The sequence below is a fragment of the Chlorocebus sabaeus genome, chromosome 9, assembly GCF_047675955.1.
Source record: "Chlorocebus sabaeus isolate Y175 chromosome 9, mChlSab1.0.hap1, whole genome shotgun sequence".
Taxonomy (NCBI): Eukaryota; Metazoa; Chordata; class Mammalia; order Primates; family Cercopithecidae; genus Chlorocebus; species Chlorocebus sabaeus.
In genome coordinates, this window is record NC_132912.1 from 115,635,452 (window position 1) to 115,661,885 (window position 26,434).

At 45.6% G+C, this 26,434-nt stretch overlaps 2 protein-coding genes across 52 annotated transcripts in view; both read left to right on the forward strand.

The window, feature by feature from the left end:
- Nucleotides 1–20,924, forward strand: part of VTI1A (vesicle transport through interaction with t-SNAREs 1A) — a 507,313-nt gene extending 486,389 nt beyond the window's left edge. Inside the window, exon 9 of one of the 2 annotated variants that reach the window (XM_007964104.3) lies at nt 16,185–20,924. In XM_007964104.3, coding sequence (XP_007962295.2) covers nt 16,185–16,356 — 172 coding nt within the window. In that variant the 3' untranslated portion in view covers nt 16,357–20,924. The remainder of the gene's footprint in view (nt 1–16,184) is intronic. The other variant, XM_007964105.3, reaches the window with a different exon arrangement.
- Nucleotides 20,925–21,820: 896 nt separating this feature from the next.
- The window catches only part of TCF7L2 (transcription factor 7 like 2), a 219,728-nt gene continuing 215,114 nt past the window's right edge, over nt 21,821–26,434 (forward strand). For 8 of the 50 annotated variants that reach the window (XM_073019344.1, XM_073019337.1, XM_073019338.1 and 5 more), the window contains exons 1-3: nt 21,824–22,552; nt 22,812–22,878; nt 23,088–23,212. In XM_073019344.1, coding sequence (XP_072875445.1) covers nt 22,364–22,552; nt 22,812–22,878; nt 23,088–23,212 — 381 coding nt within the window. In that variant the 5' untranslated portion in view covers nt 21,824–22,363. Of the gene's footprint in view, nt 22,553–22,811; nt 22,879–23,087; nt 23,213–26,434 lie in introns of all 50 variants that reach the window. The other 42 variants (XM_073019345.1, XM_073019349.1, XM_073019372.1 and 39 more) reach the window with 7 other exon arrangements.

Here is a 26,434-nt window from a genome sequence, read left to right on the forward strand (position 1 = left end):
CAAACCTCTCTTTGGGAAGCAAGAGAGACACAGCCAACAGGGAAAATCTGCAGGGTGGGAACCAGTCTCCTCCTAGATCTACTCTGGGGAAAATCTGGAAGCCCAGGACTGCCAGAGACCATCTTCATGTTCTCATTCACGTTCAGACCCCAGCTTTTGAGGCCCTAAAAGCAGCTCAGGCCTTGTTCCATCTTTCTCAAGGAAAATCTGTAAAGGAGAGTGGCCAAAAAAATATTAACTAAACCTACCTGAGCAGGAGTTCTTTTTTTTTTTTTTTTGAGATGGAGTCTTGCTCTGTTGCCCAGGCTGGAGTGCAGTGGCGTGATCTCGGCTCACTGCTACCTTTGCCTCCTGGGTTCAAGCAATTCTCCTGCCTCAGCCTTCCAAGAAGCCGGGATTACAGGCATGCGCCACCACACCCAGCAACTTTTAAAAATATTTTTAGTAGAGATGGGATTTCATCATGTTGGCCAGGCTGGTCTCAAACTCCTGACCTGAAATGATCCACCTTGGCCTCCCAAAGTGCTGGGATTACAAGTGTAAGCCACTGCGCCCGGCAAGAGCAGGAGTTCTTAACCTTTTTTGTGTGTCATGGTCCCCTCTGACCATCTGGTGAAAGATATGGACATTTTCTCAGGCTCCGTATTTTGTTTTAAATGCATTAAATAAAATATATAGGATTGATTGCAGATTTCTGCTACTGACCAAGATGGAGTAATAGAGATCAGAGTTACCCTGCCTGAAAAAGTCAGATGAAGTATATGCAACAACGGTTTTCAAAACATTGATAACCAGGCAACATAGGGCAGTTGATCCCCAAGGGATGAGAAATAAACTAGGTGACCGCTATGACATTGCCCAGCTTATTGCATGGAGAATATGCCAACTGTGGCACAAAGATGAGGAGCTTGTAGTGTTGCTGGGTTGAGAAGGAAAAGCTGGGAGAGAGGGGAGGCCAAGGTGGTGGGAGTTCGCAAAATATCAAAGAGGAGAGAATTTCACAGAGAGAACTCTGGAAATCCGGAGAGGGTCTCCCTGGAGTCTTCAGCTGAGTCCTGATTAGCACATGTATATGAGGAAACTATGAGAGACCAGGAAAAGAACCAGCAAAAGGAACAGAGAGAACTCACATAGGGTCAGGTATAGTTCCCGTCCTCATCAATCAGAGTAGAAAACCTCATAATCCACAGGGCATAAGGTACAGTACTCTGAATAATATTGTCTCAGTAGTTGGAAAAATTCAGGTCGAAACTAACTGCTGCTCTGTTCTCACCCAACGAGGCTTGAAAACAGGACTGAAAAAAATCAAACTGATTCTAAGTAACTTAACCATGGCCCAAAATAAAGCTCAAGAATATTTAGAGTATTTGTGAAAATACAAAAAAAATCCAGCACTCCAAAAGGTAAAATTCACGATGTCTGATGTGTGATGAAAAGTTATCAGGCATGCAAAGAATTAGGGAAAGACAGCCCATAATGAGTATAAAAATCACTCAATCAAAACTGAATCACAAATGATACAGAGGATAGAATTAGTAGACAGGAACAATGAAAGTTATATTCAAGAAGCTAGAGGAACAATTAAGCATATTAAGTAGAGACATTAAAGATAGTTTTAAAAATCTTAATAAGAATTCTAAAGATGAAAACTATAATGTCTAAGATGAAAAGTACATTAGATTAGATTAACAGCAGATTACACACGGCAGAGAATGATTAATGAACTTACAAACACAATAGAAACTAAAGTAAAATACAAAGGAAAAAAGACTTATAAAAAATATACAAAGAATCATTGAGCTATAGGAAAACTTCAAGTAGCCCAATACATGTGTAACTGGAGTCTTCAAATGATAAAGTATTTGAAAAAATAATCATCAAAAACTTTTCCAATTTGATGAAAAATATGAACTCAAAGATCCAAGAAGCAGTCCGGGAGCAGTGGCTCATGCCTCTAATCCCAGCACTTTGGGAGGCTGAGGCAGGTGGATCGCTTGAGTTCAGGAGTTCAAGACCAGCCTGGGCAACATGGCAAGACCCCATCTCTGCTAAAAATAAAAAAATAAAACAAAAATTGCCAGGTGTGGTGATGTGTGCCTGTGGTCCCAGCTAACTTGGGAGGCTGAGGTGGGAAGATCCCTTGAGCCTGGGAGGCAGAGGTTGCAGTGAGCTGAGATGGCGCCACTGCACTCCAGCCTGGATGATAGAGCAAGACCCTGTCTCAGGAAAAAAAAAAAAAAAAAAAAAAAAATCCAAGAAGCTCAATAAACCCCAAGCACACACACCCAAAATAAATAAAATTACAGTAAAGCATATCTTAATAGAATTGCTTAAAACCAGTAATAAAGAGAAAAGTTTTTAAGAAACCAGAAATAAGACATACTATATACATAGAAACAAAGATAAGAGTAACAGTAGAATTCCTGTTAGAAACAATGCAAGCCAGAAGACAGTGGGGCAAAATCTTTAAAGAACTGAAAGAAGAAAAAAACACTGATAAGTTAGAATTTTATAGTCAGCAAAAATGACTTTCAAAATGAAAGCAAACACCCCACCAAAGATGGCAAAAAAGTTTATGAAAAGATGGTCAACATCATATGAAACTAGGGAACTGCAGTATAAAAGGAATAATAAGATACTACTATATGTCTATTAGAATGGTTGAAATCCAAAAATACTGAAAATATCAAATGCTGACAAGGACATGGGATAACAGGGACTCTCGTTCATTGTTGGTACTGGATGGGAACGATTTTGGAAGATAGTTTATCACTTTGGAAGACAATTCTTGCACAAAACTAAACATAACTCTTACCATGTGATCCAGCAACTATACTCCTTGATATTTATCCAAATAAGTTGAAAAATTTGTCCACACAAAAACCTGCACACAAATATTTGGTATTTATCCTTGGTATTTATCCAAATAAGTTGAAAAATTTGTCCACACAAAAACCTGCACACAAATATTTATAGCAGCTTTGATCATAATTACCAAAACGTGGAAGCAACCAAGATGCTCTTTAGTAGATGAATGGATAAATAAACTGCGGTTCATCCAGACAATGGAGTATTATTCAGCACTAAAAAAGAAAAGAGCTGCCAAGTCATAAAAAGGCATGGAGGAAACTTAAATGTAAATTACTAAGTGAAAAAGATATGTGTGGTACGAATCCAACATTATGAACACCCGGAAAAGGCCAAACTATAAAGACAGTAAAAAGATCAGTGGCTGCCAGATATTGGGGGAGAGGGAAGGATAAATAGGCAGAGCACAGAGGATTTTTAGGGCAGTGAAATTATTCTATGTAAAATGATAATGGTGAATATATGCTATTGTACATTTGTCAAAACCCATAGAATGAACCAGAGTGGACCCTAATGTGAACGATGAAATGTGAGTGGTAATGATGTGTCAATGCACGTTCATCAGTTATAACAAATACGCCACTCTGGTGCAGGATGTTGATAGTGGGAGAGGCTGTGCACGCGTTGAGGCAGGAGAACATATGGGAAATATCTGTACCTTCTGCTCAATTTTGATGTGAACCTAAAACTGCTCTAAAGAATAAAGTCTAAGGCTGGGCGCGGTGGCTCACGCCTATAATCCCAGCACTTTGGCAGGCTGAGGTGGACGGATTACGAGGTCAGGAGATCAAGCCCATCCTGGCTAACATAGCGAAACCCCAAAATACAAAAAAATTAGCGGGGTGTAGTGGCACGCATCTGTAATCCCAGCTACTCAGGAGGCTGAGGCAGGAAAATCGCTTGAATCTGGGAGGCAGAGGTTGCAGTGAGCCGAGATCACCACTGCACTCCAGCCTGGGCGACAGAGCGAGACTCCATCTCAAAAAAAAAAAAAAAAGTGAAATAAATATTTTATCAGACATACAAAATTTGAAAGAATTCATCACCAGCAGATCCATACTACAAGAAATGTTAAGGGAAATTCTTCAGGCAGAAGGAAAATTGCATCGGTGGGAAATCCAGATCTACATGAAGGGATAAAGAGTACCAGAGACATTAAGGACATGGGTAAATATCCGACTTTTTCCTTATTGTATAAATCTATTTAAAAGATATTTGACTGTTTAAAGCAAAATTATTTAACAATGTCTTGTAGAGTTGATAAGATACGTGGCGGTAAAATGTGTGACAATAATGACACAAAGACTGGGTGGGGAGAAATGGAAGTATATTATTGTAAGTTTCTCCTACTGTATGTAGAAAGGTATAATATCGTTTGAAGGTAGACAGTGATAAGTTAAAGATATATACCATCAACCCTAAAGCAATCGTCAAAAGAACCAGTTTCAGCCATAAGCCAACAAAGATGATAGAATGACATCATACAGATGTTCAGTTCATTCAGAGGAAGGTAAAAACGAGGGGGGAAAAAACCCCCAAAGTACAGAAATAACAAATAGAAAATAAATGGCAAGATGATATAGTTAAACCCAGCCATAGCAATACTCACATAAATGTAAATAGTCTAAACATTTCAATCGGCCTGGTGCGGTGGCTCACGCCTGTAATACCAGCACTTTAGGAGGACAAAGGGGGCAGATCACTTGAGGCCAGGAGTTCAAGACCAGCCTGGTCAACATGGTGAAACCCTGTCTCTACTGAAAATACAAAAAGTAGTCAGGCGTGGTGGCGCACACCTGTAGTCCTAGCTACTTGGGAGACAGAGGCACGAGAATTACTTGAACCCAGGAGGCAAAGGTTGCAGTGAGCCGAGATAATACCACTTCACTCCACCCTGGGTAACAGAACAAAACTCTATCAAAAAAAAAAAAAAAGCAGGCCGGGCGCGGTGGCTCAAGTCTGTAATCCCAGCACTTTGGGAGGCCGAGACGGGCGGATCACGAGGTCAGGAGATCAAGACCATCCTGGCTAACACGGTGAAACCCCGTCTTTACTAAAAAATACAAAAAAACTAGCCAGGCGAGGTGGCGGGTGCCTGTAGTCCCAGCTACTCGGGAGGCTGAGGCTGGAGAATGGCCTGAACTCGGGAGGCAGAGCTTGCAGTGAGCCAAGATCCGGCCACTGCACTCCAGCCTGGGCGACAGAGCAAGACTCTGTTTCAAAAGGAAAAAAAAAAAAAAGCAGTTGAAAATAATTAATTTTTAAAAATCCATAGGATTAAAAAAGAGTCCAATTACATTGAAATGCAGCTATCAAAATATTTTTTTAAAATAAATTTGCAGCCAGGTGCAGTGGCTCACTCCTGTAATCCCAGCACTTTGAGAGGCCAAGGCGGGAGGATCGCCTGAGGTCAGGAGTTTGAGACCAGCATGGCCAACATGGCAAAACCCCATTTCTACTAAAAATACAAAAATTAGCTGGGTGTGGTGGTATGCACCTGTAATCTCAGCTACTTGGGAGGCTGAGGCAAGAAAATCACTTGAACTTGGGAGGTAGAGGTTGCAGTGAGCCGAAATCACACCACTGCACTCCAGCCTGGATGACAGAGTGAGATTCTGTTTTGAGAGAAAAAAAAAAGAAAGAAAGAAATGAAGTAGAGCAGAGTTAAGTAGAGCCTGGAGCTGCTAGGGACCCTAGGGTAGTTAAGTAGGGCCTGGAGTTGCTACAGACCCTGGGGTATCCTGCAATGCCTAGACCCCTTGTCTTGTGGAAGTTGCAATGGGTCTGGTGGGACAATAGCCATCGATGCTGGTGGTCAGTGTTGGAGGCTGGGACTTCCTAGGGAGGGTGAAAAGTTCTACCTTGAGAAGGACCAGGGCAGGAAGAGCCAAAATGAACTCTAATCCCCAAGAGAGTCTGGGTCCAGTGGGACATCATGACTACTTGATACATCCCAAGAAAAAGAGCCTGCCTGGACCAACAGAAGGGGCCAGAAACCAGGAACGGGGGTTCTGGGTGACTACTAGGGACAGAGTAAAAGAGCCCTCAAAGAGCCCAAGGTATAAGGATAGTGGGTTGGGCTTTTATTTTGGTCCGGCTTCTGGAACAGCACTAAAAGTCTCCAGATGACAGATATTGGAAATTGTGGGTGAGGTTGCAACCTTTAAATCACCTTCCCCAGACTAAGGAATTAGTAGCTGGATGTTAGCAATGTGATTGATGATTCATTGGAAGAGCTAGTGAGGCCAGCAAAGCAGAACAGTTATGATACAATCAGGTATCATAAAAGTCATGCATAGTTTATTACTTGTCCTGTTACTGACATTTTAGCTGCCCCAGGGATTTTCGAGTCACTCCAGGTGACTAGACAATGCATCTTTTCCAATACATACTTGGCTGGAATGTAGGTTCTTACTTGGCTCAGGGACCTGCTACTCACATAGGATCCAGATTTCAGCCTCTCCCTGTGAACCTTCAGAGATTCCCCAAAGGAGTAATACTGAAAGCATGCTCCCACCTCCCCAGCCAGACTCCGGGGGACAGGCACCAAGCCCCAGCCCGAAAAGCAAATCTGTGGTAGACCTTGCTTCTGAGGCAAGGGACTTTGGAAAGACACTATGGAGGTTGGCAGGAGCCTCACATGGATCTGGGCAGATCACACGGTGTAAGATATTAGACTGGGTTCTCTGAGTGAATGACTGCCATGCCAAGTTCAAGTTTTAAATTCTCAGCATCTAGTACAATACCTTGGCACATATGAAGATGCTTTGTAATTCTTTTTTGGATTGAACTTAACTATCTAATGATGATATTAGTGAATGTGAACATAGATTCTGTAGAATTGTGAAGCTGGGAAATAATTTAAATATTAATTGGGAGGTACATACCATAGACCAAAAAAAAAATGTCCAGTGGATATAAATGTGAAAGATAAAACAAAAATCCTTCTAGAAGGCAATATAGGAGAAAATGTTTATGCCCTTGGGGTAGGTAATGATTTCTCACATAACACATATACTCACAAAAGCAATAAGCATAAAGGTTACTAATATTAAAAACCTCTGGGCCAGGTGCGGTGGCTCCTGCCTATAATCCCAGCACTTTGGAAAGCTGAGTAGGGGGTGGATCCGATGAGGTCAGGAGTTTGAGACCAGCCTGGCCAACATGGTGAAACCCTGTCTTTACTAAAAATACAAAAATTAGCTGGGCGTGGTGGCGCGTGCCTGTAGTCCCAGCTACCTGGGAGGCTGAGGATGGAGAATCTCTTGAACCCGGGAGACAGAGGTTGCAGTGAGCTGAGATTGTGCCATTGCACTCTAGGCTGGGTGACAGAGTGAGACTCCGTATCAAAAACAAGCAAACAAATCCAAAAAACTTCTGTTCATCAAAATGCACCATTATGAGAGTGAGAAGGCAAAGCAATACAGAAAGTATTTGTAAAACCTATGACTAACAAAGGACTCATATGTAGACTATGTAAATAATTCTTATAAATCAATAGGAAAGAGACAGACCACCTATTTTTTAAAATGGTTGAAAGACTTGAACAGGCATTTTACTAAAGAGGACATCTAAATAGCCAATATGTGTGTGAAAAGATGCTCAACATCATTAGTTAACATGGAATATGCAGATTAAACCCAATGATATACTACCGTACACTCACCATAAAAGGGGAAAAACTGACCATACCAAATAGAGCAATTGCACCTCTCTGTACATTCTTGTATAACTGGTTCAACAATTTTCCTTTTTTTTTTTTTTTTTTTTCTTTTAGGAGACAGAGTCTCACTCTGTCGTCCAGGCTGGAGTGTAGTGGCACAATCTCTGCTCACCGCAAGCTCTGCCTCCCGGGTTCACGCCATTCTCTTGCCTCAGCCTCCCGAGTAGCTTGGACTACAGGCGTCTGCCACCACACCCGGCTAACTTCTTTTATATTTTTAGTAGAGATGGGGTTTCACCATGTTAGTCAGGATGGTCTCGATCTCCTGACCTCGTGATCCGCCCACCTCGGCCTCCCAAAGTGCTGGGATTACAGGCATGAGCCACTGCGCCCGGCCTGGTTCAACAATTTTGAAGAATTTTGGTACTGTCCATTAAAGTGAGCACATTGTCACATTCCAGATGTCAGAATGCATTCATACATGAACATGTGTAAGAATATTCATAGCAACCCTGTTTATCTTGGCTGAAAACAACCTAACGTTTAAGCTACAGTAGAGTGGATAAGTACATTTATCTTCATTGTACATGCATTTGTGCATAAAAACACATATATATACCCACATAAATTTATAATATACAAGTAATAAATGTATATTCATTGTATGTTATAAATTTATATAAACATTGTACACAATGAAATACTATACAGTAAAGAAAGCAACTACTGCTACATTGTTGCATCTCACAGATAAAATGTTAAGTAAAAGAAGCTGGAATTTTTTGTATTTTTTGTAGAGATGGGGTTTCACCATGTTGCACCACTGCACTACAGCCTGGGAGACAGAGCAAGACTTTGTCGCAAAAAAAAAAAAAAGAAGCTGGAATCAAAAGAGCATTTACTGTATGATTCCATTTATATAATACACGAGAACAGGTCAAACTAATCTAGAGTTATAAAAGTCAGAATAGGCTGGGTGCGGTGGCTCACACCTGTAATCCCAGCACTTTGGGAGGCTGAGGCAAGCAGATCACCTGAGGTCAGGAGTTCAAGACCAGCCTGGCCAAGATGGTGAAACCCCATCTCTACTGAAAATACAAGACATTAGCTGGGCGTGGTGGTGGGCCCCTGTAATCCCAGCTACTCAGGAGGCTGAGGCAGGAGAATCACTTGAACCCGGGAGGTGGAGGCTGCAGTGAGCCGAGATCGCAGCATTGCATTCCAGCCTGGGTGACAAAAGCAAAAGTCTGTCTCAAAAAAATAAATAAATAAATAAATAAGTCAAAATAATGGTTACTTTTTGGGTAGGACTGCCAGATATAAATACAGGCGACCTAGTTAAATTTGAATTTCAGAAAAACAGAAAATAATTTTTTAGTATAAATATGTTTCATGCAATATTTTTATTTGCTAAATCTGGCAACCTTATTTTGGGAGAATATCCATTTGGAGGGTATGCAGGGATTGCTTATGTGGTTCTGGTAATATTCTAGATGTTACATTGCATGGGTATGTTCATTTGTAAACATTCATAAGGTGAATATTTTAATTTTTTTTTTTTTTTGAGACGGAGTCTCGCTCTGTCGCCCAGGCTGGAGTGCAGTGGTGCAATCTCGGCTCACTGCAAGCTCCGCCTCCCAGGTTCACGCCATTCTCCTGCCTCAGCCTCCTGAGTAGCTGGGACTATAGGTGCCCACCACCACGCCCGGCTAATTTGTTAGCATTTTTAGTAGAGATGGAGTTTCACCATGTTAGCCAGGATGGTCTCAATCTGCTGACCTCGTGATCTGCCCATCTTGGCCTCCCAAAGTGCTATGATTACAGGCATAAGCCATTGCGCCCAGCCGAATATTTAAAGTTTTTGCACTTTATGATATGAATGTTACACTCTTATTTATTATTATTATTATTATTATTGTTATTATTATTTGAGATGAAGTTTTGCTTTGTTGCCCAGGCTGGAGTGCAGTAGAGTGATCTCAGCTCATGGCAACATCTGCCTCCTGGGTTCAAGCGATTCTCCTGCCTCAGCCTCCTGAGTAGCTGGGACTACGTAGGTGTGTGCCACCATGCCCGGCTAATTTTTGTATTTTTAGAAGAGACAAGGTTTCATCATGTTGGCCAGGCTGGTCTCAAACTCCTGACCTCAAGTGATCCACTTGCCTCGGCCTCCCAAAGTGCTGGATTACAGGCGTGAGGCCCCACACCTGGCCTAACAAAAGTGGTTTTAAAATTAAAAGAGAAGTAGAGCAATATAGGAAGAGCCAAGAATCCTGGGTTCACATCCCAGCTCTTACTGACTACAGTGAGTTTGGTCAAGCTTTTCGAGGTCTCAGTTTTTTCATCTGTAAAATGGAAACAGTTTTAACAAGAGATACTTCTACTAATTCCATTTTATTTAAGAGAAAATGGAAGTGTGCCTACTACTTTGCTACTGGAAAGTGCTTCTTAAATTGTAAAAGAGTCAACAAATCTAAGACATTACGTATGATTATTTAGGACAGAAGATTTTAATGCAAAATCTAGGGATTATTTGCAGAAATTTAAATGTCAGTACATTTTCCTGGTGAGACAGCCTAAATCTAGCTTTGGATTCTCAAAGGGGGTTTCTGACAACCTTCCCTACAAATTGAAAAGTTAGGGCCGGTCACGTTGGCTCACACCTGTAATCCCAGCACTTTGGGAGGCCAAGGCGGGTGGATCACCTGAGCTCAGGAGTTTGAGACCAGCCTGGCCAACATGGTGAAACCCAATCTCTATTAAAAATACAAAAATTAGCTGGGTGTGGTACCGTGCCCCTGTAATCCCAGCTACTTGGGAAGCTGAGGTGAGAGAATCGCTTGAACCCGGGAGGTGGAAGTTGCAGTGAGCTGAGATCACGCCACTGTACTCCAACCTGGGCGACAAGAACGAAACTCCATCTCTAAATAAATACATAAATAAATAAAAGTTAGAAGACCCTTGATCTGAAGAAGACCATCCATCCCAGAGTAGGCAGTAGTAGCCTTGACTGGACTACTGTGACCTGGAGTTCCTTTCTTCCCCTTTGTCCTAGCCTTCCTTCTTTCCTTCCTCTTCACTGCAAAGCAGGCTCCTTCTGGGAGCCACCATTCAGTTGCCTCCCTTTTGTAAGCAGGGTCTGGGGGTGGGAGGATAGCAGGCCTTCCTCACCAGGAGCTATGCTCTTGCTTAATTAGTGTTTGCCAAGGGCTGCAGATTATTAAATTACTAGTCACTTGTGATGAAGCCTTGGGGGCTTTCGAAATCTATGTGCTGCCCTCACTGGATGGGAGGGACTTGCCTGAAGGTTCAGGGCGAGGAGGGTGTTTGGAGTTGATCTTTTGGTGGGACTGCCCCTCCCGGTGGATAGCACCACAAAGAGATCCCAAAAGGTCTTTGCTGCAACTGTCCAGCTTGTCTTTGGGGCTGGAAAGACACCATGAGGGATGCGTTTGATTTGAGTTTAGGCACCTTTCCTTTGTATAATGCAGCTGCTCTTGAGAGGATTAACTGGGAGGGACAGGATAACAGTGATAAGAGCTAAGGTCTACTGGGCTATCCCAAGGAGCGAGAACTATGCTAAATCTTGGTATTCCATCCCCATCTGGAGAAGGGAGGCAAGAAAGGGAAACTGCCCCACTGAAAGACATAGAAATCAAGGCAACTCTACATGTTATTTCACTGAATCCTGGTAATAACACTCACATGTAGATATTACAACCCCGTTTTACAGATACGGGAAGACAGTCAGCATGATTTATGGAGGGGCCCAAGGTCACGCATCGACACAGGGCAAGATCCACACGATCCAAGATTTCAGTCCTGCTGCTGAGGCCAAGAGGCTCCCTTGTGCAGGGCATGGGTTCTCAACAGGACTGTGGGGGCTGGAGAGGGTCACAGTTGGAAAAAACTTCCCAGGCCATTCTAATACAGCCCCTGGTTGGCTGGGGGACTTGGGGGTGGGGAGAAGGGATGGTGGCATCCCCCTAACCAGTTAGAGAACTGATTTACTAAAGTGAATCTAAAGTATATCACATTTCTAAGGCAGGGCGTGGTGCCTCATGCCCATAATCCCAGCACTTTAGGAGGCTGAAGCGGGCGGATCATTTGAGGCCAGGAATTGGAGACCAGCCTCGCCAACATGGTGAAACTGTCCCTAAAATACAAAAATTAGTCAGGCATGGTGGTACTCACCTGTCCCAGCTACTCGGGAGGCTGAGGCAGGAGAGCTGCTTGAACCCAGGAGGCGGAGGCTGCAGTAAGCCAAGATTGCACCACTGCACTTCAGCCTGGGAGATGGAGCAAGACTCAGTGTCAAAAATAAATAAATAAATAAATCGCGGCAGCTCACGCCTGTAATTCTAGCCCTTTGGGAGGCCGAGGCGGGTGGATCACTTGAGGTCAGGAGTTCGTGACCAGCCTGGCCAACGTGATGAAACCCATCTCTACTAAAAATACAAAAATTAGGTGGGCATGGTGGCACGCCCCTGTAGTCCCAGCTACTCAGGAGGCTGACGCAGGAGAATTGCTTGAACCCGGGAGGCAGAGGTTGCAGTGAGCTGAGATTGTGCCACCGCACTCCAGCCTGGGCGACAGAGGGAGACTTCGTCTCAAAAGGAAGGAAGGAAGGAAGGAAAGAAGGAAGGAAGGGAGGGAGGGAGGGAGGGAGGGAGGGAGAGAGAGACGGAAGGAAGGAAGGAAGGAAGGAAGGAAGGAAGGAAGGAAGGAAGGAAGGAAGGAAGGAAGGAAGGAAAGAAAGAGAAAGAAAGAAAGAATCACATTTCTTCCAGAGAGAGGATTCAATGTAGAGCAGTGGTTCTCTAAGTGAGGATGATTTTATACTCTCCCTCCCCACCCACCGTTCCTCCCCGCCCCCCAACCCCCACAGTCTGCTGGGGATGTGTGACAATTTCTGGAGACATCTGTTATGATCACAACCGCTGGGGGAGTGGGGAGGGTCTGGCAACTAGTAGGCAGAAACTAGGAGTGCTGCCCAATACCCCACACGCACAGGACAGCTCCCGACAACAAAGACGTATTCAGTCCAAAACATTAATAGCGCTAAGCTTCAGAAACCCTGGGGGAGACTAAAGGGTGCTGTTTTGAGGTGGGGGGTGAGGAAGGGGCAAAGTTGGGGAGAGGGCTCTGGAGAACCCAGAAGAAGGCTAAGTAGGGGAGGACTGGATGGACAAATGTTAACTTCACAGCGTAGCCGGGTGTGAGTTTTGCTTTAAAGAAATCTATTTATATTTTGCCAAGATCCCCTTTATACTCCCAGGGTGTCACAGAAAAATCGTGAGGATGAGTCTGTCGTTGGGTTGACCAGAATCCAGGAGCAAAACAAAGATCTGGACTGGGAGACAGGAAACCTGCATTCCAGTCCTGGTCTGGCCACTTACCAACTATGGGACACTGGGCCACACTGGATCTCTTGGAGCCTCAGTTTCTTTTCCTGTAAAATGGGGGTAATTTGTTCTCCCTACCTCACAAGGTGTTTTAAGCAGCAAGTGGGACAATCTATAACAAAGGGCTTTTGGAAGGCCTAACAATCCCTGTTAGGCCGTTCTTGCACTGCAGTAAGGAGATACCTGAGACTGGGCAATTTATAAAGAGAAGGGGCTTAGTTGGCTAACAGTTCTTCAGGGTATACCGGAAGCACAGCGCTGACATTGCTGGGCTTCTGGAGAGGCTGCAGGGAGCTTTTGATGATCATGGTGGAAGGTAGAGGGGGAGCAGGCTTGTCACATGGTGAAAGCAAGAGCAAGCGAAAGAGAGTGAATGGGGGTGGGGGGTGCCACCCAGTTTTTAATGACCGGATCTCACTCACTATGATGAAGACAGCACCAAGCCATGAGGATCTGCCCCCATGATCCAAACACCTCCTACCAGGCCCCATCTCCAGCACTGAGGATTACAATTCAACCTGAGACTTGGGAGGGGCAAATATCCAACTCTATCAATCTCCTTATGGGACAGAGGATGCTGCTGTTGTGAATCTGCATGCAGGTCTCCGAGTACATTTGGATAAGTGGGGTTCATCATTTTTTAAAATTACTTTTTACTTTTTTTTTTTTTTTTTTGGGACAGAGTCTTGCTCAGTCTCCCAGGCTAGAGTGCAGTGGTGCGATCTTGGCTCACCACCACCTCTGCCTCCTAGGCTTAAGTGATTCTCCTGCCTCAGCCTCCTGAGTAGCTGGGATTACAGGCACCTGCCACCGTGCCTGGCTGATTTTTATATTTTTAGTAGAGAAAGGGTTTCACCATGTTGGCCAGACTGGTCTCGAACTCCTGACCTCAAATGATCCACCTACCTTGGCCTCTCAAAGTGCTCGGATTACAGGTGCGAACCACTGCACCTGGCCCATCATTTATTTTTAAATTGAAGGAGTGAAATTAAATATTTTGTCATTGGGTGCAATGGCTCATGCTTGGAATCCCAGCACTTTGGGAGGCTGAGGCAGGTGAATCACGAGGTCAGCAGATCGAGACCATCCTGGCTAATGTGCTGATACCCTGTCTCTACTAAAAATACAAAAATTATCCGGGCATGGTGGTGTATGCCTGTAGTCCCAGCTACTCAGGAACTGAGGCAGGAGAATCACTTGAAGCCGGGAGGCGAAGGTTGCAGTGAGCCAAGATCGTGCCACTACATTCCAGCCTGGTCAACAGAGCAAGACTCTGTCTCGAAAATAAATAAATAAATAAATAAAAATATTTTGTCATCCACATGCTTTGAAATTCAAGCATGAGAGTAAAATTGACAGAGGTTTACAATTATATATCAGGTGCAATGTTAACGATGACTACCTTAAAATGTCCCCAACTTGTGTGAGAGGTATAGATATAAGAGAAGAGGAAGAAAGTCAAAGCATTTATCTTTCAAAATAGAGCATTACTTCCATCCTGATGGCACAAATAATACATGCCTAGTTGTAAAAAAATGATAATAATAAATGACAACATAGGAAAGTATGAAAATGAAAGCAAAGGCTGGGTGCAATGGCTCACAGCTGTCATCCCAGTGCTTTGGGAGGATTGCTTGAGTCTAGGAGTTTGAGACCAGCTTGAACAATATAGCGAGACTTTGTCTCTAAAAATAAAAAATATGGCCAGGCACAGTGGCTCACACCTGTAATCCCAGCACTTTGGGAGGCTGAGGCAGGTGGATCACCTGAGGTCAGGAGTTCGAGACCAGCCTGACCAACATGGTGAAAACCCCATCTCTACTAAAAATACAAAAAATTAGCCAGGCGTGGTGGCAGGCGCCTGTAATCCCAGCTACTCAGGAGGCTGAGGCAGGAGAATCGCTTGAACCCAGGAGGTGGAGGTTGTGGTGAGACTAGATAGCACCACTGTACTCCAGCCTTGTCGACAGAGTGAGACTCTGTCTTGAAAAAAATAAAAATAAAAAAAACAAATAAAAAATAAAAGTCGGTGTGGTGGTGCATGTCTGTAGACCTAACTACTTGGTAAGCTAAAATCGGAGGATTGCTTGGGTCCAGGAGTTCCAGGCTGTAGTGAGCTAGAATTGTGCCACTGTGCTGCAGCCTGGGTGACAGAGCAAGGACCTGTCTCAAAATAAATAAATAAATAAACAAACCAAACAAAAGGAAAATGAAAGTAAAAATTACCCCAAATTCTATCATCTAGGGAGAAAAAGTGCTGTTGACATTTCGAAGCAAATGTCTCCAAATTTTTTTTTTTATGTTTTTTTGAGACAGTCTCGCTCTGTCGCCCAGGCTGGAGTACAGTGGCGCAATCTCAGCTCACTGCAACTTCTGCCTCCTGGGTTCAAGTGATTCTCTTGCCTCAGCCTCCCAGGGGGCCAGGATTACAGGTGCCCGCCACCATGCCCTGCTAATTTTTGTATTTTTTTAGTAGAGACGGGGTTTCACCATGTTGACCAGGCTGGTCTTGAACTCCTGACCACAAGTGATTCACCCACCTTGGCCTCCCAAAGTCAAATATTTTTAATGAATAATTACATAAAAAAGCACTCTACAGTACATGCTTTTTTGTAACCAGCAATATTATAGCATGAACATCCAGAAGATAACATTAGAAAGATGCTTCTTGTATAAAGGGATGTGTGAGGTGCCTTCAAAGAAGAAAAGACAGAAAGACATTAACATCAGATCCTTCCCTAAGAAATGTTCCATCTGGCTTCCAGATAGAGTCATCACCTTTGTCGTTTGGGTGGGTGGCAGAGCCAGGAAGGTCTCACAGGCATATAGATGCCATCAGTTATGGCCTTTAGCCCCTAAGGCACATTGATTAGAAGGAGAATGGGAAGTGGTGGGGCCCCAGGAGGCCTCTTTGGATTCTTCCTGGCCTAAGACTTGGGTTTCTTTAGAAGCACAGTCCTTTGCAGGGAGAATAAGGAACCTGCATCCCTGTGCTGTCAACAGACCATCAAGAACCTTGGCCACCCTTAAAAAGCACGGGGAGGATTTCCAACAGTGTGAGAAGTCATTAGAAATTCAGTGTATGGGGACACAGGCAAAGAGAAACACCACGTCTCCATAGGTGGGGGTGCTGGGAGGGGCTCCCATGTTTCTCATGGTGTCTGGGGGTTATTATAACCTCTCACTCTCAGCATCCTGGAACCTTTAATAACGATTAATGCTCTCCTTCCTGCTCTACATATTTACAGAATGCCCTCGGGCTACCCAGAACCGTGTTTGCTAAAGATGACAGTCCACCGGAAGCCTCTCTTGTTGTTGCTAAACCTTGTGCTGCATGTCGTTGTCTCTACTGAGATCCAAACTCACTTCGGATCCCGGAACTCATTCATTGAAACTTCTTCCCTTTCCTCATCGAAATGAGTGTTTTGTTAGGAAACGTAATCCATCCATACCAATTTGGAATTTGGAATTTGCAGAAACATTTGGAATTTTGCAAAGGAGGAGACAGAGTTGCTGATTCTAATCCAGTCTCAAGTTGATTCGGTCAACATAGATTTAGTCTTTTCTCAAGACAGATTGGGGCTGATGCTGCTGTGGATTCCTAGTGAGGACCAAACCTGAAATCTTCACACTGTGGACCCGAGAGTCTCCTTGGATCTTTTACCTCCTCCCATCCCATATTGCTTCTGGCCAGATGCAGGTGTGTGAGCCCACACCTAGATGAATTTCAAAGGGGAACAATGGCATCATCCTCTCCTGAAATTTCACCTGCTCTGTCTCTTGAACACACGTAAGCCACCTTGTGAGACTGCTCAATGCCAGGGGACATCGTATCTGCCTCATTTTAAGGTGTCCATGTTTTAGTGGAAGGTGCTTTGGTATCTGTGACATTTTTGAATACAGCAATGGATGTGAGTGGGCAAAGCTGCTCTGTAAGACAGGGTGGGGTCACTGAAGCCATTTTAAAAAGAGAAAACAAAAGAAAACCTCAGGCATTTTAATATGCTAAATACGCATCCAATTATTAATTCTAAAGACCTCTACAAATCAACCTAGATGAAACTTTCTTCACCTTTTTCCTGCCTCTTTTCCCCTTCTCAGAAACATTTAGACCTACCCTATGGCAATGACTACTGGGAAGTCTGCCCTGTATATCAGGGTAGCACAAATAATTCAGCATAAAGCAGCCCAGTTGCTGTAGCTTGGCATTAGGATAAGTATATCTTAAGAAAGTTCTTATGCAGACTTGGCTTCAGGCAATAAAACGTCATAGACGTATAACTGTAGCGAGCGAAATTTCTAGGGAGCAAATTAGGCTGAAAACATCTTCTAGAGACAGCTAGAAAGGAATTGTACACCACCCCAAAATAAGGCAAGTTATGCAGTAAATGTTTCATTTATTGGCCTTCTTCCATTACTATTAGGGTTAAAAGACATCTTGTCAATAAGAAAAGTATATTTATGGAGGACTGATGTCTTTCAGAAAGCTGTTCCTGTCACAAATGCCTATAGCAGTGGTAATCGGCTTATGAAGGCAGGTGATGAAACCCTGTACAGATACATACATCTCCCCATTAACCCTTGGATCATCAGGTATTATTGTCACTTTATCACCCGGACCTGTTATTAGCTGAAGCAAGGTGATCAAGCCCGGCACTTCAGAAAAATATCAGAACAGAAGAGTGTTCCTCAGGGTTTCAAGGGGAGAGAGTGTGTGTCTCTCCAAGTCCCTTCACAGAGTCTTTGGGGGAATAGAGGATGCCTGTCAAGTGGGAGCTTTTGCCTAACCCTTCCTCTTGCTAAATTTGAAAACTCTTGGGTGTCCAATTTTTAACGTTCCTATGTTGGCTAAGGGAGTAGCTTTCCTCAAGGTCCAAATAAGGAACCATCACCCACGCAGAACAAAAAGCAAACAGAAAATCTCACAGTGGAATCAGGACTTTGGCTTCTAAACATTTCCCCATTTTATAGCTTCCTTATGTTTTCAGATTCTTTTTTTGGCTTCCCTTAGCACACTCCCGGCATAGATAAGTCCAACACAGTGGGGTAACAGATCATCCATCTTGGAGCCCAGATCTTTAAAGAAAAATCACAGAGGAACACAAATACACACACCCACACATGTACATATCACTGTCAAGGGTAACTTAGTAGAATCTTGCTGAGAGATTGGGGGAGCTGAATATGGTTGTCAACATGTATTCCCCACTTCGGGTAAATCTGACAGACTAGCCTTGTTTTTCTCAAATTCCAGAGCCAAGCTTTCAATATGGTTTGTCTTCTTTGCTGGTGTGCGTGAATCTCTGAGCCATAACTGGGGCGTGTGGTGAAACGATGAAATCATGGACTCTTTGAATATTAACAGGCAATTTAAAAACGCCCATTCCAACCACCTCATCCACCAGGTGAGACAAGACGAAGGTGACACAGCCTGTGGCCAGCCTATTTCTGCAGTCCCGTCAGGCACAGGCACAGGCACAGGCACAGGCACTGTGTTATCAGTGGGCACCGAACACTTCACCATATCTCCCCCATGGGGAACCAACCCTTAAAAGGTGATTTGTGTAAACCAAAACCTCCTTTTCATGCTCACTGATAGGGATGAACAAGGAAGCACCTCTGGAAGAGGTAACCCTACTCACTTAAGCTTTAAGGTATCAACATGTATCCAAAGAGATTTAATCAAGGGAGGGCTGAAGGAGAGGAGAAAACAGAAGAGAAGCAGCAGAAGGGCAGTGGATGAAGAGGGCGAGGTCAAATTCAGGGAGGCCTAGGAACAGCTACTTACAGTTCGGAACCTGGACTGGTGCCAGGAATGGACTCCAAGGGGCGAGGGCCCAGTTTATCCCTGCCCTCCCCCCAAAATATGCAGAGACCAAACTGGACTCCAAGGGATGAGGGCCCAGCCTCTCCCCCATTCCACCCATTTCCCAACATGCAGAGCCCATGGTGGCAAAATCCCCTGGCTCAGGCTAAAGTCAGAACTGGTCTGGTTTCCTGTGTTTTTCGAATCTCTGCCATTTGGGCAGAACTCTTGGTCCTATAAACCAGGAGTCATCAGTATCCACAGAGAAGTTGCCTCAGCACTTGGACCCAAGTCAACTGTGTTTAAAATTTCACACCAAATCTATAAATTACACATCCACACTGTGGGCCAGCCTACCTTTTTTTCAAATAGTATTCAAGGTATTTTTCAATACCTTGCGGCTTGGGTACTGCAGTGCCAATTCTGCCATTCCCTCCCCCTCCTCAATTCAGGCATCACCTGAGGGACTTGCAGAGCATCAGGGATCTCGCCCCTCTGAAATCTTGCTGGTCTACTCAAGCCTTTGTATGGCACCAAGTAACGAAATGAAATGTGGGACATGCACTATCACAGAATAACTTTTTAATTGCTTAATTAAATCAGAGATTTAAGGAAGGAAAGACTCAAAAGAGTTCCCTTTGAATGAGAAAAATAAGGATATGCCAAAATGGATAAAGTTACTAATCATCGGAACAAAGCCCTTAGTATTTACATATGATAAAAATGCAGGCCAGTATAGTAAAATCAGTAAGTACATTCTTTAAAATTTCAGTTCAGTATATTCCAGAGATTATCTTATACAGGTAGTACTATAAAGGACATAGAAGGCCTCATTACCCAACTTAATTCAGACAAGGGTTTCATTAAAATAGCAAAACGAAACAAAAAACTACCACACAGGACAAAGAAATTGCCATAAAATTGAGTTCCTATAAATGTGTTCCAGTTTAAGTCAGTCAGTCCCTAAAATGAGCCTTAGGAAAGTCTACACTGCATAAAGACAGACTTGGTCACATCAAGTATACAGGTGACAATTAGCAAGTGTGTAAAGCTATGGTCATTTCACTAAATGTGTCAATCTAAAGGTAACCAAGTAAAAGACCTAAAAAAGGAAACTGTTAAATCCATTTGTACACGGATTTTTGACAGTGAAGCATTTCATTCTTCATGTTTTCACTTGGCGTCTTGAAATAATCCCCTTTCTGTCTCCACTCTCCCTCTTAGACACTGCGCCCGCCTTATTTATTTATGAAGTCTGAAGGTTAGTCCTACCTGCTGAGACTAATTAGCCCTGTGCTTTGTATCCTATGCAATCCTGTCTGATTAAATGTACACATTTGTTTTACTTCTTTTCAGGCTCCTTCTCACTCTACTTCTGATATTCTGATTAATATTAAAGTTGGGAGTTACAGTGATTCTTCTCTGCCTCCCCCCCAACCCATTTTCATTTTGCCTGCATCTTATTCTTTAGTGTGCAAATGTGGTTGTGAATTTTTTCCAGTGCAGGGGAATTCATTGGCCTTGTCAATCTCAGTATCATTATTTTTAGTAGTCTTCTTTCTGAGACTTTAGCCTATAAAACAGTTTTGCTGACACCCCAAACTCTCTAAATATTACATGGCAAATTTGCTTTCTTTTGGAAACCTTGGTGCTGATGGGCCAGCTGAAGTGCAGGTGAGCTTTTTCAGGGAAGGGTGGGATAACAGTACATCCTGGACTTAGACTAATACTGCTCCTAAGAGGCAATTTGCTAAATCCTACTGATTTTTTTCTTTTTTCTCTTTTTCATGTTGCAGTGTCCAGTCTACTTCTTACTGGATATTTGCAAAAATGAATCTTCTTGCTCTATCACCCAGGCACATTGTGTTTTGGGAGGTGGGCCTTTCCCTCTTTAACATAATCCCATTCCCCATTTTGTAGCAAATCAGTCTGCTCCTCCTCTAATACCTGAAAGTCAACAAATACCTGCCTCAAGCCCCAGGTTTCCCATCTTCTCCCAAAGGTCTTCTAGCATTGGTTTGGTTAGCAATTTCCTGCCAGAGCCACCTACATCTTGATTATTTTGGTCGGTCTTTCGGGGATTTCATTTCAGACCCCCTTCGAGAAACACTGTAGCCCAACTCATCCCAGGGGTTGGTGAACTTTCGGTTTTATTTTCCCTGACGGTGTTAACGCCCAAACTTTTCACCTCCGAAGTCAAAAAGGACTTTGACTCTAGCTCATTTCCTACTAACTCCAACGTCAGTTAAAAAAAAAAAAAAAAAAAAAAGCAAAACACCACTCTACATTTAAAAGAATCACATATTTTTCCTTAAGGGTACTTTTAATGTTTCTGACATTTAATATTTGTTTTTTGCATAAAAAGTCATTTCGGCCTATTCATCCTAGTGGGACTTAACATTTCATGAAATGATTCACTACTAATAAACAAAAAAGGGAGGAGGGAGGCCTCATGGGTTAATAGTTTCTTTCATTGTAGATGACCAGGAACTTTGACCAGCCCCTTCACTTCCCCAAGCTCTCTGAAAGTGGAGGGTTGATCTTTCCTTTTGACCACTTCTGTTCATCCCGCCCAAGTGTGGCTGATTTCACTGCTGAATTAACCACCAAGCACCCCCCCACCCCCGCCCCCAGCCACCACTTTCTCACAATACTACCCTTCCTTTTCCCCCTCCCTTAAGATTTATTTCTAATATTTCTAAAATGCACTTTTTTGGGCCTCTCCCCATCCCCGCCCCCCAAGTGGGCTTTCCTTCCGCCTTCCTCGGCTCGGATTCCTGACTTGGTCGCCACCCCCTTCTCCTCCTCTCCCACCCCGCATTGTCTTTCTGAAACCGCCCCCACCCGGAGCGAGTCCCTGCACCCTCGCCCAGAATCCCGGGCTCGCACACACTCCGCGCAGGCCGCTCCCCCTGCACACTCCTCCCTCCGTCTCCCCCCGGCTTCCCCGCCCCTCTCCTCCTCCTCCTCTCCCTCCTCCCTCTCCCGGCGCCCGAAAGGATCATTGTTAGCCGCCCCCGCCCCGCCCACCCCGGCTGTTTATTTATGCACACGTCACCGGGCCGGCCCCGCCCTCCGGCATCTCATTAAGGCAGTGTGTTCCTCTCGCCCTGTCAATAATCTCCGCTCCCAGACTACTCCGTTCCTCCGGATTTCGATCCCCCTTTTTCTATCTGTCAATCAGCGCCGCCTTTGAACTGAAAAGCTCTCAGTCTAACTTCAACTCACTCAAATCCGAGCGGCACGAGCACCTCCTGTATCTTCGGCTTCCCCCCCCCTTTGCTCTTTATATCTGACTTCTTGTTGTTGTTGGTTTTTTTTTTTTACCCCCCTTTTTTATTTATTATTTTTTGCACATTGATCGGATCCTTGGGAACGAGAGAAAAAAGAAACCCAAACTCACGCGTGCAGAAGATCTCCCCCCCCTTCCCCTCCCCTCCTCCCTCTTTTCCCCTCCCCAGGAGAAAAAGACCCCCAAGCAGAAAAAAAGTTCACCTTGGACTCGTCTTTTTCTTGCAATATTTTTTTTGGGGGGCAAAACTTTTTGGGGGTGATTTTTTTTTTTGGCTTTTCTTCCTCCTTCATTTTTCTTCCAAAATTGCTGCTGGTGGGTGAAAAAAAATGCCGCAGCTGAACGGCGGTGGAGGGGATGACCTAGGCGCCAACGACGAACTGATTTCCTTCAAAGACGAGGGCGAACAGGAGGAGAAGAGCTCCGAAAACTCCTCGGCAGAGAGGGATTTAGCTGATGTCAAATCGTCTCTAGTCAATGAATCAGAAACGAATCAAAACAGCTCCTCCGATTCCGAGGTAAGAAAAGCCCCTCGGGCTGGTGGGGTTTTTTATCTGTTTCCTGGGCTTGGCAAATGTTGCTGAAAGGGGAGAAATCGGGGCTGGGGGCGGCGGCGGGGCCCGGCGGGCGGCGTGTGCGTGCGATGCCACCATTGCAAAAACTTGTAACCCTGTTTTTTCTACCCCCCCCCGACCTCGCCGATTCTTTTTCTCCCCCTTCTCCCCCTTCTGCGTGGCGTTTGCCCCTCGCCCTCCCCACCTCCACCCCTCCGGGAAGGCGGAAAGACGGCCTCCGCCTCGCTCCGAAAGTTTCCGAGATAAATCCCGGGAAAGTTTGGAAGAAGGTGAGTACGCCCCGCGCGCCCCGCAGCCGCCCGGAGCCGCCCCCCGGGCCGGCCGCCCCGCGCGCCCCGGCCCCGCGCCCGGCTCGGCCCGGCCCTGCGCCGGCCCGGCCGGGGCGCCCAGCCCCTCGGGGCACTTTCTAAAAAGTTTCTCCTCGCTCTCTCCCGCTCCGCGCGGCCGCCGCCGTCCCCTCGCCGCCCCGCCATGTTAGCGGCCAAGAGGCAAGATGGAGGGCTCTTTAAGGGGCCACCGTATCCCGGCTACCCCTTCATCATGATCCCCGACCTGACGAGCCCCTACCTCCCCAACGGATCGCTCTCGCCCACCGCCCGAACCGTAAGTGCCTCCGCGCCCGGCCCCCGCCCGCTGCCCGCCCGCCCGCGCCGCCCGCCGGGCCCCGCATGCGGCCCCTGCCCTGCCCCCTCCCCGCCTCCCCCTCCCCGCCTCCTCCCCTCCCTCCCTCCCCTCCCCCGCTCGTGGCCCAGGCGGCCCGAAACTCTCCAAACTTTTCTGCCTTTTGTGGACTGGATTTGTTTGCACTTCGCCACGTTCTTGCTTTCAGTTTGCTGCCTCGTGATGTTGGGGAGACCTCTCTGTCCAAGCAGGGCTTTGTTGGTGGGGCGGGGGTGGGAAATCCGAATAACTTTTCTTTTGCGCTCTGGTTCCCCCTCCCCCTTTGGTGGTGGTGTTTGTTTCTTCACCCTGGGAAGATGACTGTGTGGCCCTTTCTTTGCTCTCTCTCCCTCTCTCTCCTTCTCTTCCTTCCCTCTTCTGTGGCGTCTTGGGCTTTCCCCGGTTAACCCCTTGGCTGCCGCTGCGGGCCCCGAGTGACTGTGCTGCGCCCGACGCGCGGGGTAGAGAGTGGGTTTCCTTCAGGCGTTGGACTTGAGAACTGGCTAGCGCGCAGAGCCGGGGGCCCTGGAGAGGCTCCTTGGCTTTCTTTTGGGCGGCTATGTATTTACCTTTCTAGTGGCAATCGCTGGCTCTCGGCCCTCCTTCCCCCTTCCCCTGGAAGGTCACACTTCCCAGATTGGTCCCACCGCAAACTTGGGGGCTCTGAGGCGTCCTTTTCTTTGGCGACCCGCAGGGCCGCGAGCGCCCTGGGCGCCGTGGCGGGCTCGGCTGCCCGGCGCTCTGGCTGCGGGCTCTCCCGGGCCGCGCAGGGCAGCCGGGCTGAGTGGGGCGGGGAGGCCCCTGCGGCCCGGATTCTTGGTTTGTGTGCAGCCGGAATGGACTCCTCCAAGCGGACTTGTGTATTTCTAGGGAATTTTGGCGCCTTGGGATGTATGGCGGGGTCTGCGCTTGCCAGCTTCCGTGTAGGCCCGTCGTGGGCCCTGGGGGGGCCAGAGACCAGGGTGTGCGGGCTCAAGGAGGTGCGGGGGCCGAGGGAGGCCGGGGCGCCTCTCCTTCAATGGAGTGGGCCGCCGATCGCCGGCCACCCAACTTTGGGGGCCCTAGGGCAGCGCGGGGTGCCGGGCTCGGGGGGCGCTTCCTGCAGGGTCGGTCCCGCGCCCAACCCTGACATTTGTTAAGACGACTCATCCCCTCCCCCACCGGCCTCTGCCCCCTGCCCTCACCCTGAACCCCTTCCTCCTCATCCCTCCCTCCCTCTTCTAAGAAGCCTGGATTACGAATCTCTGGACGCAAGACGCATTTGTGCCCGGCTTCCCGGGATTGTCATTTTACACCTTCTCTGGTTTGGTCCCCTACCCCTTATTTACACACACGACTTTTGTTTTTTCTTTTTCGGTAATTCTAGCTAGCAATTTGAAATAATGCACCCACTGTTCAGCAGCCGTGGATTCGGTGCTAATGGCCGAGGGCTTGCCGGACGGGAGTCGATCAGATCTACAAGTGTTTTTAAGCATTAAAATATTAACTATCAGGTTTGACTTGTTTTTTTGGGCCCTGGCAAAATGGCAAGGGCATGCTAGACCGGTCATTTTTTTATGGCTAGGGAAGAGAAATAATTATTCCCCCCCTGCCCGGCGCCCAGGCATGCTTGGGAAGCTGGGAGAGCGGTTCGGCTCGACCCCCTTCTCCAGGGCCAGTTCCACCAGGCTGCAGGGGCCGCGCTCTGGGCTTGCAGCTGTAGGGGAAGCACAGTTCGCTTACTTTGTATTTTTCTTGAGAGCTTGTGGGGCATCTTAAACGGGACCGTTCGGCTCAGAATCGCAGTGTTCGCCTACCAATAAACCGGCCCAAGCAACATTCCAAAGAATCCCTGAGAATTTCTGCCTCTCCCCCCCTCCCCTTTCCGATGGAAACCTCCCTGGTATTATTTTAAAATCCACTTAACCATCGGAATATTGAGCCCATGGCGGACTTGCTAGCTTTCTTGACTCTTTTTAAACTCCCTGTCTGATGCTGGCAATCTTGCCATTCCTTCTCAAACTTGAGCAGTTGTGTTGTCTTGTAATTAGCAAACAGGGAAATTGTTAAAGGCAAATAAATGATTTCCCGGTGAGAAAAGGAAGGCTCCCAATGATCGGTCCCTTTTGTGGGCATTATAGGAATAGACGGCGTCTAGTTATTTTAATTGTGGACATAGCGGGTGGCCTGGTGCTGTGACATCAGATTGAGTCTCAGAAGACATTTCTGAACTCAGTAGGCAGTTTTAGTACTTACATGTCAAACACCAGCAGACATCTTTGTGTACACTGCCCCTTCCTCCTTCCTCCCTGTTACCTGGGTTAGATTATGTGCTCCAAAATTAAAGTTATTTATTTAGGCTGGTCAGCAGAGCAGTGGAAATGAGGACGGTAGGCTGTTGTATGTCACTCCTGACGTCTTCAGAGGGCCAGCTTGCAATTCCAGATTTGATACAGCTGCGGGAGGAATGGAGGCATCCATAGGCAAGATAGCGGGCTTCCCATGCTCTTCTGAAATTCTTAGTGTTTTATAGGGTGTGTTTTTAATGACAAGGTGTAAAGACAAATTTGCTGTATGCTTTATTATTTTCCCTTTGCTCCTTGGTGGCTGTGATTTTTGCTACATTTTCTGTTACTTATGGTGTACCTGTAAGCAGCTGCATCCTTTAAAAAGCAAACTCTCTGGAACCCTGATTTCTGCTTTTTTAAGAATGTAAAGAATTAGAGAGTATCATTAAATCGGCTTATGATGAATAATACATTATCTCAAGAATAATGCTTTAATTGCTGAAGACACCATAAAGCTTGATAGTAATAATTTTATTTTAAAATGACAAAGATTTCTGCATAATATTAATTTAGTCTTTGATACAGTAATAGGAATGGCTTTTAAAAAGACAGATTCAGATACAAAACTGCATTAAGGAGAGGTCTAGTTAAGTAGATGGGAAGTGTTAGAACTGCAAATATTAGAACTGTGGTAACATTTGTATACTAAAGATAAGAATACTGTAACCTATTAAAGTTGATTGGAAAAAGTAGTTTTACATTTCTTTTTCCCTCCTGGCAAAGGGGAAATAGGAATATGGTGGTTGAAATTCCAGTTAGGTTTGAAATTTCTTTTTAAGGACTTGATTATTCGAGCCCTTGCATCTTCTCTTATCCAAAGTTATTTGCTTTTCAACCG